This window comes from Streptopelia decaocto (genome assembly GCF_964273445.1).
Source record: "Streptopelia decaocto genome assembly, chromosome: 3".
Taxonomy (NCBI): domain Eukaryota; kingdom Metazoa; phylum Chordata; class Aves; order Columbiformes; family Columbidae; genus Streptopelia; species Streptopelia decaocto.
This window is the reverse complement of record NC_138656.1, coordinates 45,398,204-45,421,153: the sequence shown is the minus strand read 5'-3', so window position 1 is coordinate 45,421,153 and position 22,950 is coordinate 45,398,204. Positions and strand designations below refer to the sequence as shown.

The 22,950-nt window shown below is 36.4% G+C and overlaps 1 protein-coding gene across 4 annotated transcripts in view; it reads left to right on the top strand.

The window, feature by feature from the left end:
- FAM120B (family with sequence similarity 120 member B) overlaps positions 1-22,230 on the top strand; it is a gene marked incomplete at its 5' end in the record, with an annotated part of 53,049 nt that extends 30,819 nt beyond the window's left edge. For all 4 annotated transcript variants that reach the window (XM_082049258.1, XM_082049261.1, XM_082049260.1 and 1 more), the window contains 5 exons: positions 9,880-10,086; positions 14,019-14,127; positions 15,350-15,463; positions 19,332-19,389; positions 21,929-22,230. In XM_082049258.1, coding sequence (XP_081905384.1) covers positions 9,880-10,086; positions 14,019-14,127; positions 15,350-15,463; positions 19,332-19,389; position 21,929 — 489 coding nt within the window. In that variant the 3' untranslated portion in view covers positions 21,930-22,230. The remainder of the gene's footprint in view (positions 1-9,879; positions 10,087-14,018; positions 14,128-15,349; positions 15,464-19,331; positions 19,390-21,928) is intronic.
- Between the last annotated feature and the right edge of the window lie 720 nt (positions 22,231-22,950).

The following is a 22,950-nucleotide window of genomic DNA, read 5'->3' as shown; positions in this document are numbered from 1 at the left end:
AAGTGGAGCTATGTTAATAGAAAAATAGTATCTGTGTACATTATGACATCCCTTACCAGCATTATATCTTAGCACCTCAAGATATCATCACTCATTAAGACAATTCTATCCCAGTATTACAAGTGGGGAAACCACACACATGGATAATAAACACCAGATGTGTTACAGTGATTGTGTGTTACCTCCAAACAAAACTAATTATTCTTGGTGAGATTTAGTTAATTGTTTAGGAATCTAAGCCACATGTCTAGTGTCACTCCAGCACTAGTAGGAAGCATTTGCACATTAACTGAAAAGGTATATTGCATTCATCTAGGCTGCTATCTATTCCCCTGATGGATTTAAAAGAGGCATTCAGTTCCTTGCCAAATACAAAATAATGTATGTATTGGTTTTAACACAGGCAGTCAATGCATACCCAGGTATCGTTTCCTATTTAGCAATAGTTTTCTATTTACTTTTTGTGTATAGGATACAGAAATACATCTTTGTGGAAAATATTTCTATGCTAGGACTGAAGTACCCTAAGTTTCTACTAAAGTCAGTGAGAGCTTTACTACTGAATTTAATAAAAATAAAGCTATGCCAATACACTATTGAAAAAAAATTCCTTAATTTTCTCAGTGTTATTTACTTTTTAGCAAAATTATACAGTTGTATTTTGTATTTGTACGCTGAGACTTCAATACAACAGAGGCAGACTTCAGTCCAGCAACAACGGCAAGTAATATTTTGCAGTTATAGGAGGCTTAAAGCATGGTGGGTTCTACAGGAAGTTTATTTTGGCACAACACCTTGTGCCAAAAAAAAAATAGGTACCTTTTGTTTTAAAATGGCTGTGGATCAGTTCCTGAGGCTGGAATGTCAGTGAATACTGATTTCATAAGCAAAGTGCCTGCAGAGTCCAATACTGGCTGAAATGCTGAGATCCCAAAGTTTGACTTATTACAGAGTTCGCATTATCTTTTAAATGGTGTTCTTCTCCATGTTAAGTACACCTCTTAAAATGGCCAGGTTACTCTCACGTTAACTGTTTCCCTATTTATATTCAATTTGCTCTGACACAGTGCTGATACAAGAAATTGTAGAATATTACACGTAAAAGATGTTATTTTCTTTAAAGCCATTATTTGTGGTCAGTTCTTGAGTAGCTCAGAAGACCATCTTTATGCAACAGCTGTGTGCACCAAACAAGGATTCTCTGATTTCACTGTGTGTGTTCATCTAAACTACAGGATGGTGTTGATGTTCTTGTGCCAAAAGGTAGCAGCTTTCAAGCTGTGTATGGCAGTTTACCATCCCAAAATAAATAGGTATTCTAGAAGTGGATACTCTATTGCAGCTTAATTACAAATCATTTTCTAGTATCTTGAACATACCTGATCACAAGCTGCAGGTTGGCAGTTCCTTTCATAGGTCATCTGAGATACTGCTGCGTTGATTTATGGTTCAATGTGTCTTGGACTTCGGGATGGTTGTGAATTAAAAGTAGAGTAGATCTTCTTTTCTTCCTCAACCTGTGGACTTAACACTTGGAAAATTCCTTAGCCAGAACTGTTTACCTTAGACCGTATCACTGTAAAAGGTAAACATAGTATCAACATTCTTCTTGTGCAACTGCTTTGCAATACAACAAAACCCTAGAAGAAAAAACACAACTATATTGCACTGGCAAAAAGTATTTGTTCTCCTGGAATTTTCTATACTAGGTTCAATGACAGTTTTATTTTAATAGCTTATATACCAGACATGACATTAGTAACAGTTGTAGTAATGTTTCTGGAAGCAGTACAGCTTCAAATGTACTCAATTTTGCCCAGTCTAATTCTGCTGACGTTTACTAGTCTTTCTGTTGGTTTCAGTGGCAAATAGGTCAGTGCCTTACAAAGTATATACTCGAAACAGCTTGAGAGGGAATGGTCATGCATTAGGTCAATTAAATACATCTTCAACTTCTACTCTGCCTCTGGGGAGAGAAAAAAACTGATTTTTAGGCTTGGCTAATAAGCCTTAGATAGTTTTAGCAGTGAACTCCCACCTATCAAAATTTCTTTGTAGACACAATGATTATCTTAATCCATGGCAACGGTTTCAGAGTATGCTACAAAATGTCCACAAGAGAGACCACCACCCAGCAGCACCCTGAGAAGCCATCGTTTGCCAGCGTGGTCTGCTGCTGTGCAGGGACACGCTGCATCAACAAGGGCAGCCAAGCACACTACGCCGAGCAGTTGCGCTGATGGCAGAATTTTTACTCCTAAAGCTTTGTTCTGTGAACTGGTTCTATGATAAAACAAAGGGAAAGGGCTGGGGTATGGTATGGATAAGGATTTTAGATGGGGACTGTAGTCAAGATGCGGGTAGTGGCACATGAAGCCACGATAAAGGAGCTAGTCGGTGTATAGTAGAATACGGAAGTACATAGTGAGTGTCAGAAAGTGAGAGACTAGAAGAAGTCTGGTCCTTGAAGGCTTACAATGGAAAGTTACTGGAACTAAGAGAGGGAACTGACCTTTTGTACATTTTTAAAAATCTTTTCTCTATGTGTCCTAATAACTTTGAATGTGTTGGGTAGTTTCAGCTGTGTTTGACAGGGATGTAGGGGTCTTTTAGAAAAGTTACTGCTGATTGTTTTAAATAGACAGCTGGGGAGAAGGGGAAGGCAATCTCAGTTGTCCAACAAAAGGAAGCTTTGATGCGAGATCACTTTACTAGGGCATTCATGTGAGAGGGAGACATTACCACAAGTATGGGAAAAAATTTCAGATAGCTACTGAACCCTTTCAGGTGCCAGTGACAGCACATACAGGTGGTAGTGACTGACACCCTGAGAGCCCATCAGTTCCTGGTGCAGACGTACCAGGAGCACCTCAGCAGTTTGCCCACCATCAGGGACAAACTTTATTAGTTGCAAGGCAGATGGAGCCACCAATACATCCCCATCTCATAATTCCACAACATCTGACTAAAGTATGGAGAAAAAAAAAAGAAAGAAAATGTAATCAGAAGAGTTTTCAGAGTCTCAAACAAATAACATGTATTTTAATACCAAAGTAAGCCAATATTATCTACGTGAGAGAAAGGTGAGGAAGCTCAAAGAGAAGTATGTCACCAAAAACTTGAGCATGTATTTAAGACAGTAAAAATGAAAACCCTCATGAATCCATTCAGTTTTACAGAAAGGATGTGGCTGCTGGCTGGGCTACAGTCAGATGGTTAGCCTGGTGACTGTAACTCAAAAGTTTATGTAAATGTTCTGTAACTGTCACATGTATTATGGACTGTCATTAGCCCAGTAATTGTTTAGCTCAGAGTCAAGCAATTGTGGCCAAAATAAGAAAAGTAATGTTATTTTAATCTTTTTTGCAGGTGCTAGTGTGCTGTCCATTACATAACTGTGTGCAAATAACCTGAAGGGGCTAAGCTTTTAAAATGGTGATATTAATCATTACAGAAATGTCATTTGTGTTAGGTTTTCTTGTAGAAAGGATTAAGAGCTCTGTTGAACACTGATATTTTTGAAAATGAAACAAGAAATGAAAACCAATCTTTTTGGAACTGAATGAGATTTTTATCTGGTTGCAGACTGGTTAGCAGTATTACTTTGTTGTTGTTATTTCATAGGGTGCTTAGAGGTAAAAGTAACTTTGAAGCTTTTGGTAGATTGACTTCATTGGAGTTTTTTGCTTAATGTAAATAACAATGTTGTTCCTCAGAGAGGTATCATTTTACATCAAACTCCTGATAAAACACAGTAAGTAAACTTTCCTCAATATATAAACACTAAACAATTGGATTGTTTACTGCTAAATATTTACCATGAAGCCTTAGAAGTGTTTAAAAACTGGTTTTTCTAGTTTCCGTCCTAGCAGATGCCCTCATAGGATCTCTTCAATCCCTATTTTCCTTTGCACACACCTTGTTTAAGCAGGAAGAGCTTAATTTAAGCCGTAATCTTTTATCAGAATAAACTTTAGTCGTGTTTTCAAAATACTGGTGCTCCTCTCCCCCCTCTATTTGACAGGTCAAGGAAGCAGGTGAGGTATGACACTCCCAGCAGCCTATCGCTTAAAGTTGACTGTAAATGCACTTTTTGACCAGCCCAGCTCTATAGGATAACACTCCTTTAATATATGACCATTGCACCAGTTATCTTTGCTCAAGAGCAGAGCATATCATTCTAGCACACGAGGTTTACGACGTCTTTTGACAACTCCCACTGAGAATTTATAATAATGGCTGAAGGCAGGAAGATCTGGAATTCAGGAAAGGACTCCTGTCGTTTGGTTGAAATATTTTGTTAAGTGATACTTTGCATTGCAGAGAATTTAACTTTAGTGAAGTTATCATCACTTGACAGTTCATCTGTTTCTATTTGGAACACCATGTGCCTTACCTCTCCCTGGCAAAGCTAAGCCTTACTGTTTTAATGACAAGTTCCTGAGATAGGATCTACCAGCTACCTTTATTGCTCAGGCACAAATTGCCTATGGTTAAATATTTGATTATTTAAGAGACAGGTGGGTTTGAAGGAGGTAATGTAAGTAGAATACAGACAATATCCTGACTGACTTCAAATAGATCTAAAAAGAACCAGTTAAACTAGGAAAGTACTCAGATTTTAATCACCTTCACTTGAACTCTAGCAGTGTATTGCTTGGATCAAATTTCACTGAGTTTTAGTTATTATTCTCCAGTTGATTAATTTTAACTAGAAATTAGCAAATACTGACCTATCTTTGTGTGTTGAGTTTTCCTCCTTATAACAGAAACAAGTATGTTGTTTTGGGGGGAGGGAGAAAAAGGGAGGAAAAAAACCCCAACTGTGTAATTTTGAAGTTATTTATTTTTAAATTTGTATTTTAAAATGTTAGCCATAGTCATATCTTCTATATTCAGCTCAACCACAGGAAGAAGGCAACATACTAGAAAAAATAATAAAATGCGTAAGAACAACTCTAACCTAAGTTTCAATGAAAAAAACTTGTATCGATGGTTGTTAAAGTGTGTTACCTCAACATTATTAAAAATCCTACTAAAGGAACCAGTTCTTAATTCAAATGTAGTATTTAGTGGATTGAGATACAGATGACATGTAAAGTAGCACAAGTAAAGAAATATAAAATTATTATCATATCCTCATCTTTCTCCTTGGTTTCCAGAAATGAAGATAGTGAGGTAGTTTTGCTGATGGGTATGATTCTGGCCTTCATTTATGTGTGCTGACATCTGGCATGTTCAGATGCTTGCCCTCACATTTCACATGTGGCAGGACCTATTCATCCTTTTAACAGAATTTGAACCCTCTAAACTCCGAAGAGTAGAGTGGTGAAGGAGTCATGGGGATTTTTAGCATGTTCCTGAAAATACAGCGTGCAGCTTTCCAAGTACACAAGATAGAGTTTACATCTCTGTCAAAAAATAACTTGTGAATCCACGAAGAAGACTCAGAGGACTAGTTGTATTTCCTTAAAACATAAAGGTAATTTTACATCCTGGCTATTTTTTACTATGATTATTTAATCAGGTATAATTTGAACTGGAAATTTGCATTTCATTTATGAGATCCATGTATTTTTCTTCCTGTAAGAAAGAACTCCTCAGGAGAATATGCAGTCTCTGGGTCTGGATTGCAAACTGCCTCTGTGAGCAAAGACTTTCCTTCTTGCACAGCCTCTTTCTGCGGTCAGTGAGGATGCACATGAGCACAGAGATCAGCCCAAACTTGCGGTCCACAGACTAAAGCCATGTGTTTCTAGAGAAGAAAAAGGCATGGTATGAGAGAAGTCTGTGGTGATGGCTCTTCTAGCAAACACATATCTCACATTGTTGGGAAAAAACATTATGAATTAGTGATGTGGGTACGGTAGCACTTCTCTTGCTCCTTTCAAGTGGGCTTCCCTAGTTCAGCTCAGGCCTCCTAAGCACAGTATCAGTAACGTCTGCTGCAGTGATACTAGAGGACTGTGAGCTTTGAGTTCTCGGTCTTCAGTTAATGTTGGCAAATGGGAAATGTAATCTTTTTCCCCAAAGGCTGAGCGGGTGGGGAGCTGTGCAGGCAGGAGCAGCAGTGGGGGCACAGCGCAGGCAGCTGGTGCAGGAGGAGCCGTTCTCACGCAGTCCCCAGCTCTCTCACAACAAATCTCATCAGCTGGTGGTAGGAGTAGCAGCAGTGGGTGTATCTCGCATGATTCACTGGGGTCCTGAGTTTATAAAAATAGTAAAAAGAACAGACATAATTTCCAATAAGAAGTAATCTCTAGGGTGTAATGCCCTGGAAGGCAGGCCTTCTTTTCTTTTGGAATTTTCCACTTCTCCTCATCATGACGTCTTTGCATTGCAGACACCAAGCAGTTGTGAGCATTCCCATGGCAAAGCAAGTCTGTGGTTTGCCATGTGCAGGGGCTCATTGTTATAGACTTACTGTGCTTTCATTTTCTTTGTTTTTCATCACCAGATATGGAAAATAGAAACTACCCTTTAGTGAATATATTTCCTGTCTTATTAAAATAAAGAAATCCCTGTTGATAGTTCTTGCCTCGGTCTTCCCAATCTTGATTTCCATTAAAAAAAGACAAGCGTTACCCTCGTTCACCCCTATTACTTTAGTGCTTTAGGAAAGTTCTGGTTTGATATCCTTAGACAGTGAAGTGTTCCACCTGTAAAACCTGTCATTGACAACATTATTTTATCCTTTTAACCAGTATATCTCAGTTGTAATTGAAAAGAGCAGAACTAGGAATGTATTGGTGGCTCAGACTTCATACTCACTTAGATGGAAAGAAGAGTTAGCATCAATGACTGTACTACACTGATGTCCAGCCTGAGACAGCACTCAAAGTCTTCTTCTATATTTTACTATTTTGCACATCACCATCAAAAGCAAATTTTTTCAAATTCTCCTGTGGACGTTTGTTCTGCAAATATGTATGCGTTTGTTTTGCACTAACTTGAATAACATCACTGGAGAAAGTTGATTTAATCACATATTTGTGTTGGGTATGTACTTAGTGTTTTCAGAGTAAAACAAAGATACAAAAGCTTTATTTTAAGATTTATGGCCCAGATGGCATCCGACATCCACATATAATATTTGTAATCTGTTCTAACAGCTGTTTTACATCCTTGGTACCAGTGGCATTAAAAAAGACAGTAAAAGCATCTTTGTCAATAAATGACAGAAAGGTATGAATTAATAGTCATACAGTACACAGCCGTTAAATGAGAAGATAGGAAATTGCTTGTTGCAGATGACTGCATTTACTGTTTTCTTTCCAGCAGCTTAAATACTTGTTTTCATTCTTCTTCATGAAAGTTTGTTTTCAGCAATGAAATCTTTTGACATTATCAGTACTCACTGTTAATTCAGTGACAAGATACTGATTTGTATGGCAGGGAATTTCAGTCTGGTTTTGTACAGATCTGTAATAAAGTGACTATTGATGGCATAAATCATATTCATACAAATTTGGCCAAGTTTGATTCAGCTGGTTGGTGTGTTTCTATCACTCTTGGCCTCTGCTGCTAATTGTAGCTTGACATGTCCCTTTCCATATAGCTTAAGAGCAAAACTTTACCTATATTAAGTGCCTGCCAAAGTATTTTACTGAAGTTATTTCTAGTTCCATTTATTATTGTGTTGCAAGGGAGACCAGGGTGCATAAATTCTGAAAGAATTCCCCAGCTGGATTAGTTCTCAAAAAAAATGGAGTTCTGATTCCCAGCAGTTCTTACTCTTTGTAGTTCCCACTCGTGAAGTCTTTCTTTGTGGTCACAAACCAAGCAGGTTCCATTTAAAGCTTGTAATGACGTTGACTCATTTCTCTCAGCATGTCTCAAGATTTGATCAGGTGATCAGAAACAATCTGTTTAGGGCATTGTAAGAATCTCTCATGACACCTGGTTGTGTGCACGCTCACAATCTACTTTAGTACAAACAGTACCAGTTCATTTAAATGATGTTTCTCTTTCAAGTACCTTTTGGCATTGTTAAGTGCTTTGTGAAAACCTGCTTTACTTGCCAGAGCAAGGGCTATGAGTGTGCATGTAGTTATGAGTCTCCACTGTCAAAATGATAGCTTACATCTGCAGGCAATAACTTCCTGAAACTCCATAGCCTGATCTCATGCTGAAGATACTTTTATTTTAATGGGGTGGGAGAAGAAGGTCTCTCTTACTCAAGTATGAAGTGTCACAGTCAGGGGAGGATGGGCCTTTCATTTTCTAAATGACCGCTCAACTTAGTGTTGTCTGCATTTGTCTGCACATCAGTGGTTGTCTTCATTTGTCTGTATTGGGTGAATTTCAAGTACTGAGTGTCATGTTGGGTCAGTGCCCTGAGGGCCAGCTTGATGCCTTTCCAGGAATCACTAGAGGCAGAAGCCGTTCTTCCAAGAGAGCTCTGGACCATCCTGCCTGGTATCTTTTGATTGCATCATCACCTCTAGGTCATCTTTTCTTCTGCATGCTAGAAAAACCAGCCACTGGAGGTACACCCTCTACCTTCAAGTCAGGTTAACAGAACTCTCCTGCACCTTGTTTGTGGTTCAGTCTCACATAATAAAATTATACAACAAACTTCAACTTGCTGCATAATAATACAGAAAACCTAAGTCCTTGACCAAATTCTAGCTGTATTCTCCAAATGATTTATTGGGTTTGTCTCTTTTGGAATAAGCTTTGTTGCTAGTAAAGGTTTCCTCGTTTTGTTATGTGGGCCTTAGGGGTGAAAAAGTTCTGATCTGTTAGTACAACATTTCATGCTGTCTGCTGTTACTTGTCATTTTTTTAAATAGGGCATTTGTGGCATATATGCATACTTGTAAGTCTTTTGGGGATCTTTCAATGTGTAAGATGTCGTTACTGTTAGTAAAAATGGGCTGACCCTTTTCGTTGCATTTCCAACAAACAATTCACAGCTCTTCAGGAGCTCGGGCTAAGACAAATTTGAACCACATTTTCATCCTTTCTGTTCTGGAGTATTTGGGATGCTATTCCATTCCTGGTATAACTTACACTGTAAGGAAAACTGTATTGTAAGGGTATATCAGCTGCCACGGATTTACAGTATCGATGGCTGCTCTGTTATGTGGAAAAGGCATTCCTCACTGAGGAGCTCTGTACTGTTCACACAAAATTAAAATCATGGTTTTCCCCATATTGGACTCAAGTCTTTTATAGTTTGCTATGCCATGCCACAGCAGGATGTTAAATTGACCCATCACATTTATTTTGACAGTGAGTTTTAATTGTCTTTTTGAGTTTCTCATTTTGCATTTTCTGGATGTTGTCATAACATTCCAGTATTTCTTCTGGAGACATCCATGTTGAAGTGAAGTAATTTGACTTTCAAACTGCAGTCAGAGGAAATTTTAATGTGTTTGAAATAAAAGCCTGGGCACAATAAACTTTGTTCTGTCAAATCTTGTAATTTAACTGATCTTTAAGTGCTGTATCATTTCCCAGTTGATCAAACTGTGGAAGGTCAATGGATCACTGTACACATCATGTTTTACTCCCAGTTCATGTTTTGCATTCCACTAATAGAATTCTTTCTGGGGAACTGCTAATGCTTGAGAAATACTGTGGAGATTAGCCATTTATTTTGTATTTCCATTTTCGTTTTGAATGTATCCGTCCTAAAAACTTGAGCGAGATGCTGTATTTGTTAAAACAAACTTCACTTCTTTCACTTTATTGAATAAAACTATATACAGAATCCTTTGATGAATTTGCTGTGCAATAGAGGACCATCATTGTCACAACTTTGGGACTGTTTAGCATGTGCTCTGCTCTTTGCATTGTTGTATGGTATGATAAGCTTGCTTATATTCTCTGATTTGTGAGGCCTACGGGGTTTTTTTTGTTTGGTGTTAACAGCTTGCACAAGTGGACTCCAGAGCTGTACATCTTGGTGCTGTCATTGTTCGTGGCCTTACAACTTTGCTCATGGCCAATAGTGCCTGTGGCTTTCCATTCAGAATGGATGATTTGATGCCTTGGGAAGTGTTTGATGGAAAACTTTTTCAAGAAAAATACCAGCGGTCGCACCGAGGTTGCTCTATGGAAGAGCTTTTGGAAGGCAATGTGAGTAATAACATCCTCTTAGACAGTTCTATATTCTTTGAAATATGTGCCTGTCCATGTTTGTTGCTTGTTTTAATACACTTGTTTACACTGTCCCCCTTTATTTTTATTTTTCCTTTCTTATTCCTTTTCCATCTCCTCTGAAATTAAAAAAAAAAAAAAAAAAGAAAAAGAAAAAGAAAAAAAAAAGTGGAAATACTGGGACTATGAAGGAAGGTATAATTTGACCTTTATTTTTGTTTATGTTACTCAGAAAATAATATAGGGAGTGTCAGAATAGTTGTCAATTTTAAAAAGTGAAAATGTAATGGTTTTCTGGTGCTAAGATATGGATGATATCTTTTTCCCGTAAGATTTTAAGCAATATATTAATAATGTCTTTAAGTAAGCATACTGGTTATAATTTTTGAAGTGTTTACGAGTGATATTTTTAAAGGTATTAAGGAACCTAAACTTTAAGATGAAGGTTTGGTGAACTCAAAGGGGAATTGGAAATCAGAGGAAAGTATATATCTAGGTATTTTTTTAGAATCTCACCAAGTCCCTTCCTGTGCCTTTAAGTACTTGTTTAGGTCTCAATCCTACTTTTCAGAAGCTGGGAATTTGTACATTTTCCATGCTATGTTACCAAAAAACCAATATGACTGAAAGCATGTCTGCCAGGCAAGGGCAGGGAGACACCAGCAGAGTCCTGCTGGGTGTGGGCCCTGTGTGATGTGTGAGGGTGGCACCATGGCCAGGCTGAGCCAGGATCTCCTAGGCTGGTGCAAGGCTCTACTAATGCACCAGTGAAGCCTCAGACCAGACCTGGCTCATACCCCAGCAGCACAGACTGTGTGGAGAGATGCTTGGTTATGTCTGTGCTCATTTGTACTCAGCTGTGTAGACAGCTCTTAAGACCTTTGATTGATGTGTCTCTTTTCAATGTAGGACTGAAAACCCTATGTTTGTTTAATTACTTTTGAAAATTTTACCTTTGGAATGTTTTTACCTGCTGTTACATATATCACTTGAGGTTAACATATATAAAAGTGATTACAGAGAAGAAAGTTTTTAGTTTTGAATTATTTTAATCTCATGCATGCATTCGACATCAGTTGTTGTATAACGTTTTCTGTTCCAGTTTTGTGTCCAGTTACACACCATCCTGATCTGGAGTGATGAGTGGAACACGTGTGGGTGGGTGGAATGTATGTGTTTTCAGCATGGAGGAGTGGGATAAGCCTTTCCATATGGAATCAATCATATGATTAAGACTATAACCTCTATCCAAATCCAGTGGTTTTTATCAATTGGTCTGTTGATTTCAGCAGATTTTAGATTGGGCCAGTGGTCCATCCAGTTTTTCATGTAGGACTTTTACAGAACAATAGAGGGTCTAAAGAATAAATAGAAAAATGTAAAACTATACAAATCTATGTTAAACTGATACCTCCTTTCCATTTGGGTAAAATTCAGGCTAGAGAATAACTTCTACAACATGTAACTAAATCTGAATAAAATTGATATTGGCTAAGAGGACTTTTTAGATGTGTTAGCTAGTATGTTTTAGCTTACATTTGAAAATCCCAATGTGGTCGGGTTAAAGTTATATTTTAACCTGCCTTAGAAGAAAGATGAATGAAGACACTTAGATCCCTAGAAGAAAGATGGAAATTTGCTTGATCAACTTAAATATCTAGGTCAGTTTTTTTAAAAGTCTGCTACTCTAATTTAAATAAACCCCAGATAAATTCTTCTGTTGTGGGGAAAAAATAGTCTATCCCTGTGAATTTTTAGAGTAGTTTAAATACCTTTTTCCTGTTTAGGTACGATTTTGTGGTACATATATGGCAGAGATTGCTCCCAGACTAATAAAATAGCTTTCTAGCTTATCAGTTTGAGGCAAGAATCTGTTTTTGGGAGAATTGCCAAGAGATGCCAGTTTAGCTGGGGACACTGGCAAGGCAACAAGCATGTGTGACTGGTTTTTCCTATTATTATAAGTTCAACTTTAATAAATAAAACTGGTACTTATTTCCTGGCAGAGCTTAGTGTACCCTTGGAAGCCAAGATCTTTCAGCACTTGTTTGCTAACAATCTACCCCTGAGCACCATAAATCAAATCTGATGATAGCTACAGCATTGTATTAAGAAAAAAAGTTATACTGCATGGCATGTTTTATTATAGAAAAAGATAAGTAATAGGAAAAAATGACTTCTTTTGGTGTTCCTTGCTTGTCTCTCAACTCCTCAGGTCCCTTCTCCATGATCTGGACAGTTACTTCAGGGTGTTCGGGAGAACTCAGAATCAGTGTTGTTTTGATTATTATGGACTTAAATAGAGTTAATAATTCTATGAAAAGCACAGTAGAAATGCAATCTTGGTTAAATATTTACACATATTCCAGAATTTTTCAACATTTTATGGTTTGATTCCCACAGATTCTTGTACCAAAATAAAATGTTTAAACTAAATGCAGTTGATGCATTTGTGGGCAAGATTTTGTGTAGCTCAGCTCTTTGTACCCCTAGCAGCTGTTAAAGATAAAAAATTGAAAGCTTCTGATAAGAATAAAAAATAGAGCCATCTTTCTTTAAAAAAACAAATTATAAGCTCATATTATGCTAGTTCTCTGGTTTTCATAACAGTAATCATATTAGTTTGTTTATCCACACAGAAAATTGGATATAATTGTCTCATGAAACAGTAAGGCAATTATATTATCACTTTATTAGCCTTTTTATTGTGCTTCTCACTAATGACTGTGTTCATGATCAATTTTTTAAAATTAAAACCAAATTACCAAATGGGGTCAACCTAAGTGATATGTTTTGTCATATCTTTCATCCAACCTTCATAAACACATTCTGAATTTATTCTCCCGGTAATATAATGAAAGGTTTTTCCCATTAGTGGGTGTTCTTCACAGACTGTACTCTGTGTGGGGGAAAAAAATCTGTGGGTTGTGCTTAAGGGTCTATAAAGAAGATCATTAATTCAAAAAATGTGCTAGGAAAGTTCACGGATTCAGGCTCTACCTCTAATTTAAGAAACCTTCTAGTTGCTGCTGTCTTGACACCTGTTGGATTTTTATCTTATGCTGTAATTCTGTCCCCTCCTTCCTGCTCCCCCCTCTGCCTTGTCGGTGGTTACAAAAAGTAACTATAATCCTGTAAAAATCAGTTCCATTTTATGAAAATCATAAAATATGCTATTGCTCTAAAAATCTATCTTTTCATAGTTCTTCTCAATGTGTACTACTGCCCACATGCCCAGTACAAATCAATAAAAAGATTCTTAGATCTGACACTTCTTCAAAACTCCCCAAAGTCAGTGAAAGTTAAGAATATATAACATCTCCTAGTATTGCGTCTTTAAGTAGCTTCAGCTTGTCGTTTTCACAGTAGAACTTTTCATCACATCACAAGGTATACATTTTTATATAATTCCCTCGTTTCTCTTTAGACATGATTATATTTTATTAGTCAAGAGTTGAGGCTGATGTATTACTACTCTGTTAAATTTTGCTTGTAATATCTGAAATTAAGACACTCTGTTTTTCATTGATGTGTTTTCCATGAGTTCATCAGTCCTTATCTGGAGGCTTCAACCGTCTGCCAGTGGAAGTCTAGTTAAGTTTATCTACAGGTGTAAGGTAATAGAATAGGAAAGCAAGTGATTTACAGATGTGAGTAGGAAAGAAAAACAAGTTTCACTGAGAAAGGGGAAAATGTTCCTTCTGCATCTCTACTCATCCCTCCAAGGATCAACTTTTAGTATGAAATGTTTGAACTTCGTTTCCTGAAAAAAAATGCTAACCAGATCTACCACCTTTATATACATATGAGGGTAAGACAAGTCTTTTAGTTGTTGTGTATATGATTGATTTGTGCTATACCTGAAGTGAGAAAAGCAGAACAGTCATTATTTTTAATCCTATTGTCTGCAGGAGTCTTTATACACACCCTTCCAGAATCTGAAGTCTTTCATTTGCAAGGTTTGCATGGCGAAGAAAAGAACAATACAGAGCAGACCAAGGGGGAATGGATTTTTCACAGGTTGGTATTGTGTTAATTTTCCCAGTAAACTGATTAACTCAATTATCCTTCAATAGCAGCAGCATTTACATAGGTAGCCCATCAAGCTAAGTTGTAAAGTCTTTCTCTAAGAAACTAAAGGAGAGATCTAAGAGAGATCCATTTTTTTAGGAATTCATGTGAATTTGATTACCCAAGTTTGGATTAAAAATACTTTCATCTAGCTACATAGTTAGTGAGGTACGGGCAGTAAATATCATTCACAGCCAAACTTCACTGCCACTTCAGTGGCGAAAATTATTTTTATAGGAGGAACTAGATTACTCAAAGTTTTTTCTTCCTTTCCTTCAGGGGCCCTCTTTTAACATTGGTAGTTGAAGGTCTGAGTGATGCGTTGAAGAGAGAATACTCTTTATGGGACTGACAGTTCAAAATATAAGAAAGCTTTTGGGCAACCTAGAGAATGACTTTTTTTTTTTGTCCCTAACTTTGTGGCTCAGTTTACTAAAGGCATTTGTTTTCCCCACCCGATCTTCCCAGCTTTCAGGGGAGGAAAAAAAACATCTAAAGGATTTTCAGCATCGTTCACAAATCAGCCTGAATGTTGAGCCTTTTGAGGTTTCAAAGTAATTCACATTGAATCTCAGTGTTTATACTGGTATTATGTTTATTACCTGCTTAATACCTGATTAAGTATAATGCCTGTGAGGATGAAAATTACCCCTTCAAAAATCCTTGAGCAAATTACAACAGATAGAATGATTTCTGCTAGTTCAGTACCTTGCATTATGTGACAGCAATACTTCTGATGTGGTACTACACCACACTGGTGCTGGACATTCAAAACTGAGAGTATCTCATGGTGATTTATGATACCAGACCTTGTTAGCATCTGCTATTGCTTGAGAGCTGTACTTAAACATTTTAATTATGATTTGTGATTCCAATTTGGACAGAGATTTCTGTTTTGTTTTAATGACTGCCGTCTTCTAATCTGTGTCATAAAATTTTGGTCTGGTTTCTAAATACACTTGTTAACAGCTTGCAATCATGATGTGCATAGATGGAAATGAGGACAAGAACCATGCTTATTAGGCTGGCTTTAGTTTGCAAAAAACATAGTTGTGTATAATTATTTTGGCATAAAACTAAGAAATATTGTTTCCCAAAAAAGAATATGCTCTCTTTTTCTTCATTTAATCTTGTATATAGTCAGAGTTGCTTAGTAAATACTGTTTTTCAGGAACACGACAAAGAGAATATAATCCCAGGTTCCAACAAACACACAGAAGTTCTTTTGTTCCTCCATACCATAACCAGATGAGGGGCTTTCTACGGAGAAATCATCAACCACGAGGTAAAAAAATGTGTTCATGTGTGTGTATTTGGAATCATCTCTGTGAACAGTATAACAGCTCTATGGCTATCTGCAATTTGTGTTTGTGGGTATGCAGTTACCCTGTGGCCACAGGAGTCAGTAATAAAACTTGTATCAATTATGGTTGTGTACTACCATTAGCAAAAACAAACTCTGCAAGGTTAGGTAGAGTGTAGCATTATAACCTGGAGTCTTCTTTTATTCACAGTGTTCTGAGAAAAAAAGCTTTCATGTTGTATTGAAACTTTCCATGCTTGGTCTCAGCTGATGACTATATTTGAAATTGTAATAGTTCTAAAACAAATTGGCGCAGATGCCCAGAAGTATGTGTCTGTCTGAAGTCTTTAGCTACAGATCTTGGTTCATAATTCAAGAAAACACTTAAGCACATGAATAAAATTAAGCACATTCTTAAGTGGTTTTCTACATCAGTCTCAGCTTCCAGATCATCACCTAAGTAATACAAATGTAAGTTCTGTTTTGTCTCGGCAGAAGTTTATCTTAAGTCATTCACCAATCTCACTTATTGGACAGAACAGACATTTCAATGAAGCATCACTGTGGATAATATTGTTGAGCTGACAGCAGTTCAGTTTCACTTCCTCATCGTTATGACTCAAAGCATATACATGTAGATTAAATAAAATAAGCAAAGAAAGAGAAGTGTCTAAGAAAGGTCAGTTATTAAGTTTGCAGAGTCTAAATTTCTTCTATTTCCAGGTGATTTTTTCAAAGAAGATTGATGTAATGATGTGATTAGGGAGGACAAATAATAAATAAATACAGTAAAGTGTGGAATGTGACCATCTCAAGAAGCCTGATATTCAGAGGTCATGTCATCTCTAACCAGCTCCAGAGATCTCATGAATTCCACAAAGTTCCACTGTGCTGAATTGTGTTATAAATGTGTTTCAGTACCATTACTAAAACAAATACACTTCTTATACACTAGCCCTCTTTACTAGCTTCAGGATGCTCTTTAAAACATGATCCCATTAATGTGGTTAAATTGCCTCTGTTTTAAGTAAAATACTTATTGAAAATATATACCTTACAAAAGAGTCCTGTAATCTTTTAGATCTGATCTGCCAAAATGACTCATTTTTACAAAGTTTCTTTTTCCTAAGTTTGCTAATATTAAGACAGATATTTGATTTGCTTCATTATGTAGCTGTTGTCTCTGCTATGTGTGTGTGTCTCATGAAGAAGAGAGAAAAAAGAACAGAAGAGTAGCAATTTTGTGTTCCATTATATCTTACATGATAAAACTTCCTAGTAATATTGCTGTTATCTATCTGTTCCACCGTTTATAAACCTTCCATGGTATATGTTATGGTTCTTGCTGTTGTATATTATATATAAATCATTGGATAAAATGCATTAGAAAGTAATGGAACAGTAACCACAGGACCCAAATCTTCTGTGTCAGGAGTGTACCCAACAATTGGGCAGCCTTCACGCTCTCTGATCAGTTAACATTTAAGAATCCCATAACAATGGCTCAGTGTCAACAGTGGAGGAAAGGGTGCTTCCACCCAGAAAGCATAAACCTGAGAAGCACTGGTATTTCTTTGAGATGATGGTTTGAATCCTTTCAGGCAGAACAAGAATTCAACTTGGGCATCCCTCATTTTTTAATTACAACTGATCTGTTGTAATTACCATCTCATCCTCTAGCTGTATTTTGAGAGAAGGGAATTCAGCTGTGGGTTTTGGGGGTTTTCAGGGGCTTGTGGGGGTTTTTTTGTTTGGTTTGATTTTATTTGTTTTATATTATCTTCATAAATTTCTTGGCTTCATGTCACAAATGGAGAGTGCATCCCTGTACCTCAGAGCAGGACAACTAAGCCTCACGGGGAGGTAGAATTTTCCTTGGTGTTTCTTGTTTGTTAATTTAGAAGACTTCCTGTTTAGCACACTGACTTTTGTGTATCCCATTGTGAGTGTCTGTCCCTTCCGATGCTTGTTAAACAGATTGTAGGTATCTCATTTAAAGCTAAGGGTAGGCTTCCAATATTGAGATATAAAATTTTGCATTGCAGCACTTCGTAATCTGTGTACTTTGTGTTTAAAGTAATCTTGCCTGAGTTAGCATAGATGTCTGTAATAAAGCATGACTTTCCAAATTCTAGGTTCATGGCTGAAACAGCACACGACATGCCATATAGCCTATTGGTAGACAAAACCTCATTAATTAGCAGTTAAGACCACTGATATGTAGTTTGGGTCACATTGTTACCTTGTTCTGCAAATAGCTAAAAGTAAACTGAGCCCTAAGAACTATGGAAAACACTATTGAGTATGTTTGTCATTCTCTTCATCAGTCCAACTGATACACACGAGATTGTCATAGCATACAAATTACCACCTAGATCTGAATCTATGTACAAAAGCTAGCAAGAAAAGAAAATTAGAAAGTCTAACCTTACCTATGCACTGTCTTATATACTTTTATAGCTGTATTTAAAAATATTGGTGATTTGGACAATGGTTCTCATGCTAGTATTTGAGAACCTGTTTGAAAAGTGGACTGAAGATGAAGGAAGGTGATAGGGGAGAAGGTGTCTGTGGGACTGGTTGTAACAGCAACATGAATGGTTGAAATCAAGGATACACTAATACATTAGAAATAGTGAAAGGTATTGGCAAGGATATCGAATTCCTGATAGTGATAAAGTAAACATTAGAACACCCTGTATAGTGGACCCAGAATTATAAACAGTGAGATGAGGAAATAGTAAAGCATTTTGACAATTTCGTACTTGCATTTAGAAGGTTTTGGATTTGGAGGTCAACTATATTCTGTCTAAGTATGTTATCTCAAAAAAAATAGTTTAGTTTTCTTTGTTTCCATCTACCTTTGCCTTGTTTTTCTTACATCTCTTTATGGGACAAGAATAGGAAAAGGGAAATTGGCAACTTTTGTTTTTTAAAGAATTCAACTTAGAAAATATAACTTTTTCAAAAGTGTTTTATTTTTCTTTAAAAACAAGGCATTGGAGAAAACCTTTTATGGAAAAGTGAAAGCAGTTTTTTCAGAGGAAAGGAAAGATTAGTGTCAAGGAAAGATATGAAAAAATAGAATAATTGGAAGTATGTCTCACTCAAAAGAAACTCTTTTGTCCAAGACTGTCCAGAGTCCCATTTCTTCATGGAATGTAGCACCAAAAGGGTACAGCCACTTGAGTCTTAGCACACCGTTAACCATGTAGTTGAACATAATACAACTATACTGAAGCATCTGAGTTTGTAGCAAGTTTTTGTTTGTTAGGTGTTTAATCAAGACTTCCACACTTGCATTGCATACTCTATGTTCAAGCCTGTTTCTGATAAATAGGATTTTGATAGAACTCTAAAGTAGATGGGACTTGGTAGAACTTTGGTGCTGAAGAAAACATTTCATTTACAGTTTGAGTAGTACTTTTCTTATAGAAATCTATAACTAAAGCAGTATGGTACAGAGGCACACTTAGACCAGGATGAAAATATTTTGTTAATATAGCTTATGTCTGATTCTAAATAGTGTATTTTCCTTTCCTGAATTCACACAGTCTGATCTACCAGCCACAGTGTATATAACCTGTATGATTCATTGTCCCAACACATTAATTGAACTAGACTTTTAAGTTACAGTGGTCTAACAGTTTTAAAAGATCAACATCGCCATTGACTTTATCCTCCAACATCTCAAATTACTAGCCATAATTATACACCAACTGGAGAGGGATGTGTTCATTTTTCAAAATACGTGTAAGTGTAATTTTTCTTGCAGGCTGTCTGAATAAGATCTTGTTTTCCTGCTTTAATGTTAATTTAAAATATTTAATTCCTCTCCTACTCCCTCCAGGTAGAGAATATGGATCGGGACATCCAGACTGCAGGAGAAGATTCCATCTTCCTCCTTGGTAAGGACAACAAGTAGCAAACTGAGATGATGGGATAGTTACCACTGAGATAATTTTTGTCTGGGAGAGCCTCTTTTTATGAACTTTACAGAGTAATAGAACCATGTGACTGTAGAAATAATCACTCAAACCTGAAGCTATTCAGCTTGTTAATTGTTGGAGCGATAAAGGACTCAGCAAAACAATTCGATTCAATGTGAATCACGCTAAAGCCATTTATTACAGAAACAAGCCTCCTTATATATGCAACTATATTCTAATCACGCGTCCACGCTCCAAGCATGGATTCGCTAAATGAGTATCGTGGGCTGTCCGTGCGCTGGAGTCTCACTGATGATACGTCCGATGATTCATGCCATGCCAGGACCCCGGTGATTGAGGAACGCCCCTCTTTCTCACAGCAGATTCTGTTCTCAGCTTCTCGAAGCGGCCTTGAGATTCCTTTGAGCCTGACTAATTCAGCAACAGATCTTTATCTATCAAAACCCCTCCACAGTTAATCACTTGTCATGTTAGGTCTAAGCTTGCTATGAGATTGAAATTATTAAAACTTAAGTTAAAGGTACCAGCTGAAGCCCAGTGGCATCCCAGTATAGCTAAATTGTTCTGTCCCTTTGACGCTGGAAACTCTCAAGTGTTTTTACAACATCATTAGGTATTCCTGAGTATTGGTTTTAAGACTTAGACTGTAAGTTTTGCATACTTTCATTATAGTTGTGTACATTACAAGAGTTTGCTCACCATGTACAATGTGGCATATCCATGCTGATTGTGATTTGTGTCTTAATTTTGGATTATACCTTTATTTTTCGGATTATACCATTGTTACTTTTGAAAAGTTTGAAACATGGCATCACTGATGTAAACATCGTCTGCCAGTGAAACACAATAACCTTTCTGTAAAATGCAGAGCTTTCTTAGAAGAGCCAAAAATTGCTCTTACTTTTGGCACTTGTAGTTAAGCAACTTTTTCTGTCTCAACTGACTGTGTGGAGTGAACCACATCACAGCTGAGGACAGAATCTGTCATGCTTTACATCTATACTGAATAATACTTATGAGAGCTAAGCATTTTTTCTTGTCCAGAGTTCTAATTTAAACACATATTTTCAGAATTATTTCTTAAAAATTGATATATTTTACTTTGTGATTCCATTTTGGTGATGTATGTATTTAATTATAAAATTAATTCATTTTAAATGGAGTTAATATAAGTAATACTAAAGAAATCTAAAATAACAGAGCACATGCATTTTTAACAGGACCATAGGATCATACATTGGTAAATTGGTGCCACAAAAGCCCTTCATCATTACTTGTGTTTTTTAAGAAACTGTTTTAGAGATTACAACAACTTTCTCATGTCTTCCATTTGCATATCCATTCAGTTAAAAATAATCACAGGTACTTTACTTAATTACTGTCTTCAGGGAAAAAAAAATGAAGCAGTCATGTAGAAATCTCATTTTAAATCGTGAAATGTAAAAATTGTACCAGAGGAAAAAAAGGATCAAAAACACTTATGTGACTTAGAAAGGTGGTGACACAGTTAGAACCATGTTTATCTCTTTACTGATCTGCATCTCAACCTAACTGAAAATTGTCTCCATCTATGTAATCTACAACAATTTCATGCTTTTCTTCGGTTTCTAGCAATCTTTGAATTGGGTTGGCTCAAGTGGATGTTTATGGAACTGATGGGTTTTCATTTATGTGGAATTCATTTTGGAATCATGGTATCTTTAGTTTTTACTTCAGCATTTTGAGTACATGATGTTATAGAATAATCTCTCTTCTCATACGGAAGGTATATAATTAAAGAAAAATGAAAGCCTGATGTCCTGTTCCTGCTCTCTAAAAAGACTGAGCAGCAAAAAAAGAGGCTGTGCAAAGACAGAGGCAAAATGTTAAGAGCAAGTTTTGAAATCTGGTACAGTTTGCGGATTTTCATAAGAGCGTGTTTAGTTATGGAGGCTGACAACTGTTCCACACAGTGAAGTCAGTGGTGTTGCACGTGGGCAAAACTTTGTATTTACACAGAGAACTGTGGCCTTTAATGTTGATCATGTTGGAAAATCCACTCTTTGGATTATTTTTCTTTTTGGTTTTGAATAATACTGATTAGTGTCTTGTTATTGTAGTTCTCATAATCATCATTCTAGATTTTACTGATATGGAAACTGTATCTCAGGCTTCTTAGTGTACTACTGTCAGCATTATTTATTTTTATAAGCATTCAAAAATTAGATTTATATCTGAAAACTATCTTACTATCTTACCCATACTAACAAAGGAGCGGATGCTATAGAACTTAATGCTTCCACTAAGACTTACTGAACTTAAGGTTCAAAACATAAGTGCTGATCTGAATAATTTATACGTAAATCATTAAACCCAGAACACATCATTATGGTAGTTTGATCACCTGCATAATACAGATCACAAAATCTTGCTCTGCAACAGGCTATAACTTTTAAAATTGTTTCAGTGCTGATGTTCACATGTTTTATTTGGCTCCTCACAACTGTTTGTCTTTTAGATCACCCAGGTGACCCCGCTCGTTACTGAAAGCAGATGAAAATGGATAAGAGAAGAAGCTGGTTTTTTATGAAATGCTGTATGCTGAAGATCATAAAAACTTCATCAGTATTTCAAAAATGGTAGTCAGAAGGCTCTAATCAGAAATTTATCATGCCTTATTTTAAGTTCCATTTTAGCCTGTAGCTTAGAGAAGTAAATCATGGAATATTGTGAAACAACTATTATATAATTTAGGTTCCAGATAGTATTGTTTGGAGGACTTCACAAAAACCTTGCTGACACAGTTATGAAAAATGGTCATTAAAATTAAAATGGTCATTAAAATTAAAATGGTCATTAAAATTAAAAATTATGTTTAAAAAGTAAAGGCCAGTCCTGTGTATTGAAGAAAGCTATACATTTAATTTAATTAATTCATTGCAAAACAATTATGTGTTTGCTGTTAAACTTTTATGCTTATATGAGGCTGAAAGTGGCCATTCTCAGACAAAATGTGTACTTCTAAAGTGTTTATAACCATGTCATAGTTGAAAAATGTTACTTTTCTTAATTTCATACTTCCTCAGTCTCAGAGAATGAGAAAACAGTAACTAAAACATTCCAGGAAGTTATAAAATTAGTTTATATGTACAAAAGGCTACAGCTTTAATGTCCTGTTATTTGGGGGTGTTTCAGAGCTGAATGAGGAAAAAGCATTATTTTTATATTCCAAAGAGCAAATTTAGCTCTAATTTTGAAATAGATTTTTAGAAGAAGTACTATAGCTATAGTAAAACTTATATTGATCTTTATGGTACAGTGATTACTGATTTAAACTCTGTTTTTAGTCCATTATTATTCAGTTAATGTTGTTTCTTAGGCCTTGTGCAGGTAACTCCTTCGAGTCAATTGTCAGTGGAACTTAGTTCCTATTTAGTATACATGTTATGTCAAAGTGAACAGTATTGTCAGACATACGTAACTCAATACTATAATTTCCTTGCATGGATTTTTCTTTTTTTAACCCAATAAATATATTTT